The sequence below is a fragment of the Fringilla coelebs genome, assembly GCF_963513975.1.
Source record: "Fringilla coelebs genome assembly, chromosome: 10".
Taxonomy (NCBI): Eukaryota; Metazoa; Chordata; class Aves; order Passeriformes; family Fringillidae; genus Fringilla; species Fringilla coelebs.
The window spans coordinates 9,229,828-9,242,422 of record NC_140036.1 but is presented as its reverse complement, the minus strand read 5'-3'; the positions used below and the strand labels follow the sequence as shown (position 1 = coordinate 9,242,422).

General features: G+C 40.6%; 1 protein-coding gene across 1 annotated transcript in view; it reads right to left on the bottom strand.

Annotated features, from left to right (window-relative positions):
* NYAP2 (neuronal tyrosine-phosphorylated phosphoinositide-3-kinase adaptor 2) overlaps positions 1–12,595 on the bottom strand; it is a gene marked incomplete at its 3' end in the record, with an annotated part of 121,262 nt that overhangs the window by 42,420 nt on the left and 66,247 nt on the right. The window contains exon 3 of the mRNA XM_084212457.1: positions 4,338–5,435. Within this exon, the coding sequence (XP_084068583.1) occupies positions 4,338–5,435 (1,098 nt within the window). The remainder of the gene's footprint in view (positions 1–4,337; positions 5,436–12,595) is intronic.

Genomic DNA, 12,595 nt, shown 5'->3' with positions numbered 1-12,595 from the left:
CACAATGCCATCCCAATCCCACCCTGCTTCGGCCAACGTTTTTCATTCTAACTCTGTTAGAAATACATCAGCTGAAATCCTGCCTTGTGCCACTCATTCCAGACTTAATGCATGAAGATAGAGGTTAAATTCATGTGGGGTCAATTTTCACTTGATGCATCTCCCAAACTCTGTTCTCCATCACACTGTTCTATCTAACAAGGAGACCAAAGCTGACTGAGAAACACAGAATGACCTGGATTTAAGGGACCTTAAAAATCATCTAGTTTCAACCTCCCTGCCACAGGCAGAGATGCCATTCACTAGATCACATTGCTCAGGGCCCCATCCAATCTGGCCTTGGACCTTCCAGGAATGGGACATATAATACTTCTCTGGGATTTCTAGTTTTCTGAAAATCAGCAGCATTAAAAAAAAAAAATTAAAAAAAAAAAATTTTACTCTAGGTCTCAGCTGTCTGAAGTTAGCCTAAACTCCTGAACTACTTCAGAATTCCTCCTCTCCTCACACTATTTAATATGTTTAGATTCTTAATTCAGTACCAGCCAGGAACAGGAAATGTTAATAATTACCCCAATTTTATATAACTGATTTTTCAAAGTAGCATGTTGACGAATTTCCTCCCTTTATGTGACTAGAAGCTGAAGAGTGAGACTCCACGTAGGCAAATGCCAAAGCAGCTCTGAAGCCCTGCAGAGCAGCTTAGGAAAACAAAAACCTGAGCTGCATCACTTGTTCTGATCTCACACCTTGTGCTCATCCAGAGTCAGAGCACACAGCTGAGGTCACAGCTCTCGTGCAGTTCATTAGGGTGAATGTTTACAATAACCACTTGAAACTGGCACGAAGCTCCCAGGAAACTGTGAGGAAACAGAAGCTTTAAGCAATGGGAACAATCAATATAGAGAAAGGCTAGTGCTGACAAGGATTTACAGGACCATCTCACAAAGGAAGCCTTGGAGGCACACACAGCATGAAAGCCAGTGCAGATGCACAGCAGCCTCTGTCTGCCCTGCTCTGTAGGATGTGGCACTGCCTTCAGGCACATGACTCCAGTGCTAGTTCCTCATGGAGTACACAGTGTTTCTATGGTGCAGAAATGACAGAAGCAGCAAATACAGCTCCAGAAAAGCTCCAGACCATTCCCTTCCTCTCCCTCCATACATCCCTCTTTACTGAGGGACACGGGTGACACAGACACTCAGGGTGACACTGACAACAAAGGGACTGTGTGCTTCCACACAGCTGGATCAAGTGGCTATACTTCAACACCTTCCAGCTGCTTCAGAAAAGGGCACAGTCCAGCAGCCCAAGTGCTAGTACTCTTTAAATAGTTTCCCTCTAACTCTGAGGATTGACATTGCATTTCACAGGGGTCTGCCAAGTGTTAAGGCACATTGCCATGTTAGACCACACAAACACTGAAAGGATTAAGGAACAGTCAGTGACAATTAATAATATTTATCTTTTCCACTCTTTCACATTCTTCATGTTCTACACCTTTCTTCAGTTTTCTGTAGGGTAGTCTCCATCTTTTTGCATTTTTTTCATAATGTTCCACCAATTTTTTTTCCATTTCTGATTTGGCCTTACAATTTACTTTTCTTTGTTATTTTCTCCCCCACTTTCATAATCCTCTGTAATACATTTTTAAATTTTTAAAAGCATACAAAAGGGTTTTTTAGAAAACAGGACAATAAGGATCAAGGTTTCCTTAACATATCAGATGAGTAGCCCAGCCTCCCCTGTCTATCACCATGTAAACGTGGCAGTCTGGTCAAACGCTGTGTTCAAATCTCATAACTTAGATTCTTTATGGTGGGTCATTTCAATGTAGAATTGAAAGACATAAAATGCCAGATCTGTATGTGTCTTCTACCTCTGCAATATCTGAACACAAACCTGATTCTTGCTCAGGGCAGTAATCCCATGGGATAAAGTCATACTGTAAATACCAGACAAATTACAATCGGATTAGATGGGCAGTCTGTTCATTTACTCAACACAGCTGTACTCCAGAGTCTTTTCACCACTGGTGTCTATTTATAACATGAATGTATTTTTCTTAAATAAATGAACACAATTTCAATTTCATATCTTTCTTGTTCTTAGTATTTGTGGCCAATAAGGAACAGATTTCTACTTCCTAAGGAGCAAAAAGAGTGCTCCTTGAGAGGCCAACAAGGCTGCTCTTGGTACAGATCTGCAGGGCAAGATTTAGTTTAAATTTATCAGTCCTTTGAAAATTTTGCGTTGACTTTCAGTCAAGCAGAATTTCAGAATACAGCAAACATATTCTGGAGATAGGTGTGAGACAGCAGCACAGATATGCTGAAATTTCCCAGACTTGCAATATTCACAGCAGGAATTTCTCCAGGTTCCAAATTTGCTTACACTGGTGAGAATACAAACCTCACTGAGTAGAACTAGTGTAGCATGGGATTTACAGGGGATTTCTGCTCACTTATGAATAAGAAGCATATTTAATATGTTTGGTATTACCTGCCAAATCTTCCTAGCATTTCACTGAAATTATTTATAAATGTCACATCACATCCCTCATAATTGTTCCCAATTACAAGAATCATCTTGCCTTTTAGATACAAACTTGCTTCCATCCAGCACACAAATCTGGTGTTAGTGTAGTTTTACTACTGTAATCAATTAATGAAACCCTACTAAAACATGGAGCTGAGACTTTCATAAAACAGGATTAATGACTACAGGCCATGAAAATACTAAAGGCAAATTAAGCAAACTCCTGCACCAACCAGTAGCCTCAGTACCTTGCTAACTCTACTCTGACCCTAACCTTCTGATTGCAGAGTTGTTATTCCTGATGTGCACAGAGATAAATAATAATACCAAGTCTGGAGAAGTGGAGCCAGTGAGTCAGGAGGGATGAGTTGTAGGCCAACCTAACCCATTGCCACCAAACTTCTCCATTCTTACACACAGGCATGTCCTCACTCAGCTGCAGAGGTGAGGCAGACAACTCTGCCCGTGGAAACCCGGAGGGTGTGTCCTGCTGAGCATCCTGAGCATGCCCCAAAGTGCTGTGACCACACTGTGATGGGTGACATAACAGAGTGGCACAAACACAACCAGAAACACAGTGTGGAATTCACTTCACTTCTGTAGTGATACAGCAGCCTGGAAACCAGAACACTCTCTTTTATCAGGTATAAACCAGTGCAGTTTATCATACACAGAGCTGTCAATAGCTATAATAGTACCTACACAAACATGAGATCAGCTGCTCTCCAAAGACAGCCTTTTCATTAGGCAGGTGTCAACAATTCAAAGTCATAAACAGATTTTACTGGAGGGGGGGAGGAAGCATCCCCACCCCAATATGCTTTGCACTGAGACAGGAGGTGTTAGAACGACCTTCCTCTGCAGGACACCCACTGAACAGGAACATTTTTGCAAGAGAAATACTGATGCCTGGTTCTGCTTTCACACATGTGACTCCCGTTGATTTCAAAAGGAGTTTCCATATTTCACTAGCTCAGAAGTACATGGTGTACATGGTGCAAACCTGAATGCATATAGAACATTGATTTTATGACACAGCATATGACAAGTGAATATTGGCTTAAGGTTTTCCTGCACAGCCTCCTTCTGTGCATTTCTTCCTGTGTGGGTTTATAGGTTATGTGCACTATAGGTTATGCTGGTTTTCAGATCAATTCACAGTACAACCTTCCAACCAGTCACACCAGTCCAGCTGAAAGAGATATTCCATGGCACAGCATGGAAGGAGAGGAATGGTTTACACAGAATCACAGAATTGTTCAGGCTGGAAAAGCCTTCCAAGATCATCAACCTTAACCTTTGCCCCAAGGTTAACCAAGGTCAAGCTGGTACCTCTGCTTGTCACCACATTTTCCAGGATTTCTGGCCAAGTTAAGGACAATCAGTGGATCTCTGCAAATAACCCTCAACAGCTACTGTTTGGTTATTGTGCTAAAAGCTGCTCACTGTCTTAGCATCCATCAAGAAAGGCAGGATGTGACAAGATTGGAACATCCCGACTGAGATGGAACCTTACAGTTGTGGAAAAATTAATGAGAACTGACTCTTTTGGTCTTTTTGCAAGACCAAGCCATGAATTGTACTTCTAAGTTCAGTATGCATACTTAGAAACCTTAGAAATATAACAAGGTGAAGACTGAAGCAATTTTAGCAATTATAATTTTTCTTTTCCTTACAGGAAATTTCTATAAGGAATTCAGAATTCTGAGTTATTTCATTTTTGCAAGCATTTGATTTAGTAAAGTACGGTAGCAGATACTATTATACAAAGATGAAGAAAAATTACATCAAGGACTTACTTTCTGCAGGTTCCTTAGATCTTCTGCCACTGGAGGATTTCCTCAGGAGACTTCTTCCTGAGGTGAAGAGGCTGGTTAGCTCCTCCAGAGGACTGGTGGGTGTCCGAGAGCGGGAGCTGCTCTGAGATGTTGACCCGTAGGTGCTGACTGACACACTGACCATCTTCCCTCCTTCTTGCAATGTGTTTCTGGCTGTAGAATGAGGCACTGATGGAGAGCTTCTTGAGAGACTTCCTGAATGTACAGAGTCATAAGGTGGAGGTCTTTTGAGGCTTAAGGGGGTAAGAGACCTACCCATACTGACAGGAGAAGGTGAGGCAGAGTGACTTTTAGGATAACCGTGTGGAGACTGCGTTCTGTATAAGGTAGAAGGATGAGGAGGTGAGGAGGTGTGCCCAGGGGTGCTAGTTCCATGAGATACTGTCTGGTCTTTCTCCAGTTTTTGATGGCCTGGTGTATGAGGTGGCAGTGAAGATGGAGAAGCTCCAGCTTGCTGTTTGATGTAAGACACATTTTCTAGGACGGGAAGCTTTGTGACCTCTAGTGGAGTTAGAGGAGACTCGTCAGAATTCGGGGAACACTGCACTGGTGCTGGTGGGAACACCAGCAGTGGAGGTCTGTGAGAAAGCAGGTTTGGAAATGGTGGGGGTATGTCACAAAGCAAGCCCTTGGGAGTAGATGGCACTGAAGACTTGGTGAAATCTAGGTCAGGCACTGTGGGAGTAGCACACTGAGAAGAACAAGTGTGATGGTCATATTCACATTGACATTTTGAGTCTTGGCCTACATCATCAAATATAGGGTATTTCATCTCCTCATAGACCGCTTCGCTTTGGTCATCCTCATCTTTTTTGAAGTCTCTGAGAATATTCCCAACCATTTCAATATAAACAGGCTCCTCTTCCTCTGTGTCTGGAGCAGGACTGCTGACCTGTGAGAGCGAGGCATCCCTAGTGAGGGTTGCCTTCATAGGGCCATGCTTTTTGATATATGTTTCATCAAAAGATGTGCTTAGCTGAGTGTTTGGGTTTCGTTTCGGCTTAGGAGGTGGAATCTTCTTTGTGTACTCATCACTGTGAGGTCTTGGTTTGGCTGACACTGAAAACAGAACGGAACATAAACTCATCAGAAGCCTGTAACACACCTTGTCAACCATAGTGTCTCTGTTACAGTGTCACAATTCTGGTATGGATTTCCTGGGACCAGCTTGTTGCTGGTTATCTCTGGTATTACATCAATAGAACACTATAAAAATAACACTCAATTCAAAACACTCCTAGACTTCCCCCAGAATGCTCTGACACTCCAGGATTAAGTAACTAGTGAGCACTTCCCTTCCTCCGAGACATCTGTTCTTTCCCAAACTCTTTGGGACAGGGGACTTTCCATTTTTAAATATTCTGCTTTTCAAATATCACTGTGGGATTTAAAAGACCCAAAGAGTTGCCAACGACATAACACTAAATATCAAAATGAACTCCTTTTGGCTCCAAGAGAACAGTTAAGGTCCTGGACAGTCATATTGGAATGACAGTGAGGTAACCCTGCAGTGACAAAGTGATGAATCAAGACCTTTTTATTTATAGTAACTTCTTGCATAAAGCACCACAATTGTGTCAGCACTAACAGAGAAGGAAAATATTCATACACAAACTGTAAAACCTGCTGTTGAGATAATTCTAGTGATTTATCTGGACTCTATTAGGTTGTTAGATTCTAGTGAATCTCTTAATGAGATTTCTGTGAAGTCAAGAAATAACAAAGTATCTCACAGAATTGGATCCTTTCTACACTGGTTACTTATAGAAACCTTGTCTTTGAAATTATAAATTAAAGCATTGTGATGAAATGCATTTGAAATGAGAGGTCAAGGGTTTCTTGGAAATTATCCTTTATGAATTAAACAATAAGAAAACTCATGCAACTGCATTTTGTTCACTTTGCATAAAGAGCTAATAAAACATCTCATTAAATGTTAGGGTTAATAAAATGCCTCATTAAATGTTTAAGTGAAGTTAGCTTTTGTCCTAAGCAGACTCAACAAACTTGTTCAGAAACAAAATTTATCACAGACACTAAAACTAGTGTATGTTTCTAGAAGGGAATTGATACCTCACTGGTAAGTTCCCCAGTTCAAACAAACAAACACAGAGAACTAAACTAGTGGCCAGGTTAGAATGGCAGCTTTCCTGCCTTTCCAAATTTTGTTGCTCCTTGTAATTCACTACTGCATATCTGCTAGTTTGAACTCAATGCTCTGAGAAATTTCCTTCTGCTGACCCATCAGCAAACAGCCAGCAAATGTCTGATGCTAACCCAGGCAGGCAGCACTCACAGAGTTGAAACCTCTCTTTTAGAAACAGCCATGAGCACGTTCCTGAAGCCAGCAGTGAGGCAGTGCTCTGCCAGCTCAAAGACAGAATTCTGAGTCTGGAGGATGCTGGCTCAGAGCTGGATTAAAGCACCTGCATTAAAGCACCTTACTAACGTGGTTTGGTCACTAACAGAGGAAGATTCAAACAGTGTTATCACTTTGTCACACTCATGCTTTGATCTGCTAACTAACTTCTGTTCGATTCAAACAAGGTGTAGCAGTAAAGGCAGATGATAAACAAGTTTAGTTCAGGAATAAGGAGCTGTGAATGTGTACACATACAAAGTAATGAGACCACTCTTTGTTAGTAGCATTTGTTTTAGCTTAACACATAACTAAGGTACAACAAAGCAAAAAGGAAAAGAAATCTTGCCAGAATTAAAAGGAACAAAAAAGACTCAAAAATTATATTATACTTTCATGATGGTTCCAATTAATGTGTTCCACTTTGCAGCAGGCTAGGGACATGCAAAAGCTACCACAGATAAGAGTATTTGGTAGCTTGATAGTTTTTCACTATGTGGATATATCCTAATGCATTTTAAATTTGTCTTTTTAATTAACCCAAATTAATTTTCTTGAATGTATTAGGCTAGACTTTTGGGAATAAGATGTAGGCTACCAGAATCATTTGGGCTTTGCAGAAAATATTACTTGTGATGCATTTGACAATACTGGCAGATTTTTCTTGCCTGCTTCCAGCTAAATTTCTATTTCATTTCTGTTTAGTGTCTTATTTGTATATTATGTTTTTATATATTCTACTAGCATAAACTTGATCTCAGTCCTCTCTGCAACCTCTGTTAATCTGATTTACAGCCCTGTCAAAAGCAATCTTATTCAGATTGCTGTCATTAAATTGAAGAGACAGTCAATGAAACTGGCACAAACTGCCTGATTGTTTGTGAACATGTTGTACATGACCTGAACTCTACTTCAGGTACATTTGAAAATCCTGTATTTTGTAAACACAGGCTTCTCACAGTCTTCAGTTCCCTGTGCATCACACTGCTATCACTAATAGATACCTGAGAAAGGAACATTTCCAGCTCCTCTGCTTCCCCAGATCCCTGTTCCCAGCGCTGCCTTTTACATCTTCTGTGCCACAGGTGTCATGCTGAGAATGGCTCTGTCTTACAGACAGAACCCCACTCTTTGATGTCTTTATCTGGATGGATGTTAATGATTACAAAATAATCAAAAGCTGAGTTACTCTTGTGCTGTGCTCATTCAAGGCTAATGTTAACTGGTATTTTTCCTAAAACCACTCAATAGTGGTCAAAAGTACTGTGTTTTTAAATTGCTAGAAAAAGCATATTCTCCTCTTCCCTTTCCATTTTCACAATTTTTATCCAGCTGAAGAGGTTCTACTACACTGTCTAAACCTGTCCTTGGCTGTTGGAGTACCCTTATACAACATCCACAGGTTATTACATTACAAATGAGGAAATGAGAAATGTCAAGGAAAAACAATTGACATTCTGCCATCCAGTCTTGTATTTTTGCATGGGTTGAAATTAAGTACCACAATGACACACAGAGCCTCATCTGCCATTGCATGATATGTAGCACTAGCCTAGAATATATTGGTGACATTATCAACAAAAAGGTCAAATGACCCAGTTCTGCTGTATGAGACAGGGTAAAACATGACAAGGTGATTTACTTTCCATTTGCTACTTAAAGAATTTTCCTCTGCTGTAGTTTCTTTTTTTTTAACTAAACCATCTATTTCCAGGGTGTGTTACTGAGATCTTTTCCCCTTCATGACAAATTGGGCTTTTCAAACTAAAATTTTAAACTAAATTGTTTAAATATTTTACAAACCTTGAAAGTTACCTCCTATATGGTCCTTAGAGCATGAACATTTGCTGTTATAAGACTCACTAGAGAAAATACACAGGTGAATGGATAGACTTAATAACAAAGAAAGCTTTTTATCATTACTAGGAACAGAGGAACTGTTCAAACCCACTAGGAACTCCCTCAGGTGTAGTAGGACATTCAGGAGGCAAACTGAATTATCTTTAAGAAGTCTGTGGTGCAAGACACTTAAATTTATTTAACAACAATTTCTACTCAAACACAGCTCCCTGGCAAGGGCTGAATTCTACAGCACAACTGTAAATGGAATATGAACCATGAACTACTGCTCCAGCCCAGAACAACAGAGAAAAGTAACAGGAATCCTGCATTAAAGAGAGCTGTGAAAGCCAATGAAAGGAGAAGGAGTATTTGTGCAGTTCCGGTGTTACCAGCATTTGGCAGGGATAGATGTGCATGAATGCAGAAGCCCTGGCAAGATCCCAAACCCGATGAAAGGAAATTATTTGGCAATCTCCAGAGAGGAACAGGCAAGACTGCTGAAAGTACTTGACATTTATCAGGCAGGAAAAGCATTCGGTGCCTGCTGGGAACATAAACTCCTATGAAAAGTGAACCATGCTGGCATATTGGTGACACACATACTGCCATGTTGTCTGCTCTAAACAAGGAGTAATGAAGTGCTTTCCAACATGAATTACTATGTCCTTGATGAAACTGTTGCCTGTAACTTGTGTTGAGACTCTGCCACTTGTGTGCATCAGACACAAGTCCTGATCCAAAGCTGAGTGGAGGAAATGAAAGTGAGAATTGTTTCTTTCCCCACCAGGTGCAGCTTTCCTCAAACACCCATCTCAGAGTGCACCACAAACCTCTTGTGAGTGCTTCTATTACACAGGCACAAGAGAGCACCAGGACTTGGGGAGGTTCAGCACATGGGAGGTGCTCTGGGGATGATGCTCAGCACTTGCTCCATGGTCCTCTGTCCCCACAGGAGCTGCCCTGGGAGTTCTGGATGCTGTGCCAGCCCCTCCTTGTTTGCATCAGAGCCACCTAAACTACCACAGCTGATAACCTGGAGGCACAACAATCCTTGCAAACAATCCTGCTCAGTAGGGCACTCCTTCCAAGCAACTATCTGGCTCTAACAAACTTTAAGGGAAACAAGAAATGCAGCTCTGGTAACTCCAGGTCTCATCTCAAAGCAAGAAGCACAGTGCTTAAAATAGCCTCATGGAAGCCCTACTGTATAAGGAGAATATGACATTTTTGAAATTAGATATTTGTAGTGCAAAGGTTATGCATAGCTTTCAGACATACCCAGATAATCTCCCTTTCATAGTTAATTTTGGAAATAGAGAATGCTTCTCATGTTATCCTTTTGAGGTATATTTTTATTCTTTAAGTAGAGACTGAAATATGAAAATATGTTGTTAGATTGTTGTTTATTATTTGCTCACTGTATAAGGAATGGGTGAAAACATCTAAAAATTAAAATTTATTTTGCTATTTTATATTTTCCTTTGGGTATTTTCCAGTTTTTGCCTTCCACAGACCATTCCAGTGAATTTTTCTGTTCACTGTAACAAACAGAATAAAACCACAAACAGGTAAAGTGCTCCCTTTTAATTTCTACGAGCGGCTATAGAGTCAATGAAGGAATGATCTGGGGCCTTAAAGTTCTTCTATTGGATTTCATTATCTCTGTAGATGAAGTTTGAATAGTCTTAGTGAAACTGATTTTTAAAAGACACAGTTGTCTGAACTGTGCAAAAGATTGGCACTCAGGAGACCTAAGTTTAAATAATCTCTTTTTACAGGCCACAGGGCCTTGCCTGTCATTTTACCTCCTGATACCACCTTTCAATATTTCTCTTCTGCCATATTAGGCTCTAAGGTATTTTACACAAGGGTTTTATTTTAATTTATTTGTTTATATCAAAACTTGCACAGCGATTCCTATCATTGGAAAGCAACAGTAGAGAGCAAAAAAAATTTTATGTAGTTATTGGAGACATGCAGTGATGAACATGCATCTTTTCTTCTCCAAGAAATATTTGAAGGCAAATATTCCTACACTGTGAACAGCCATAAAATATACACACAAAGATGCATCTTAGCAAGTGATTATCGAAACATCATCAACAATTTGAAGTAACATCAGAGAATGCATTTCCCTCAAGAAAAAAAATCTGTCTCTCAAAATAGCATTGCCTCATGGACACAAGGCCCTTCCCTGCAGGTTACCTCCTCCTTTCCTAAAAGATGCTCTAAAAGAAGGGAAGCACATGGGAGGAATAAAAGAACCACCTGATTAATTCAAACAGGTAATAGGTGGTTTCAGCACAATGGTTTCAAACAGCACCTATTTCTTCCCCCTCCTGAATTTATTAGCTCTTACTGGAAATTATTTGGGCATTTAAAGAGGACAAAACCATACTGAAAATGAAAGGACTAAAAGTCAGTGTCATAAAATAATGCTGATGTGCTACTTGCATGTCTCAAGGCTATGATTAAGGACGCTTCCTCAAAAGTATTCAGGTCCCTTTATTTTGGCTACGACTTCTTTTGGCTTTTAAAATGATTGATTTCTGCTCTAATTGAAAGCGGTGGAGAGCTTGTGGCTCTGGGAGTGGTGGTTCAGAATTAAGGATCAGTACAAAAGAGTGCAGAATCTGGGCCTGTAGTCAAACCCAGTTCTGCATTGCTCCAGCAGTACAACCCCTGCAGCTGACAGGCACCATGGCTGGAGACGTTCTGCTCTCAGGTCCAGTGAATGTCTCCTCCTGAATGACCAGCATTATGCTCTCCTATATTTTGAATTTCACATTCTTGTATTTTAAAAGAATGAGTAATTGATGTCCCCTATTTTTCCAGATAATATTGAATAGGCAAAGAAAAAAAAAGGGTATTTGGGAAATAATGACAAATTATTTGCAATCAAGCTGTTCTGTACTATTCACTGAGGCTAAAAGTTTGTCAGATGGCACAGGCCTGGTAAGGCAGAAAAAGCAAGACTTTGGGTGATTAAGGAAAGAATAGTCAATTTGAATCACCCTCCTTTTACAGGAAAACTGATGTGCTGAGTGCAAGTGGAGGCAAATGAAAATCTCACAGTAACTACTTTTAGGTGACTCTCTGGGTACCCATCTAGAAAAATATCCTTCAACTAATATGACCAGACACAAAGGGCCAGATCTCTGGCAATGCATGGGTTTAAGTTATAGAAGTTCCAGAAGAGGCTCTGAGGACAGAGAGGTGGGAGGATTACTGGGGAAAGATCCTCATGCTGCCCACACATGCAATGACTATTTTCAAAGTTCTGGTTCATTCTGAACTCTGCAATATGCAAAACAGGTTTTGCAACCAGTGTTACAGTGACAATAAAAATTTCTGTATCTCTATACAGTCTGGAGGAATTCTAGAGAAAGGCAATTGGTATGGAAATTTCTCTATCACAAGCATCATTAGTGAAGAATGGGGAAACAGAACTAGTGAATCATGCATGCAGACAAATTAATTTACAAAGTCTATGTGCCTGTTTGTTGGTGTCTCTCATGCAGGAACCTGTATAGAGCTGGAGTACTGAGGGGTTAAGATGTTCACAGCAGAGTACAGCAAAACAGTAAAACAGCCACAGAGCAGAAACATCAGTAAAGCCCTTCTAGTTTATAGCACCATTTATGGAGTCTTGACTGTGACTGTGAAAATGAAACCTGAAGAGTTTGCTGGTTTACTGTGAATTAACTGCTACTGCTCTATTCTTATAGCTCCCCACAAACTGACTGCACTTCACACAGAGAACAATGGGTCACACCAGCCCTCCCCAGCCCCCAAATCAGCATTTTTGTTGTGGTACCGTTCTCACAGAGCTGTCACCCTGCACTAGCTGCCCCTTCTGCCTCTCTGCAGCTACCCTGTATCCTTAATTATCTTATTCCTTAAGTATCAGATTCCCTGACTACCCCACAGAAGATGGTGATGCTCTGAGATTCTACAGGCTGTGCCATGGAATGGCTCAAGTGCAGCAGCATTTCTGCTGGCCTTAGAAAGAAAAGGT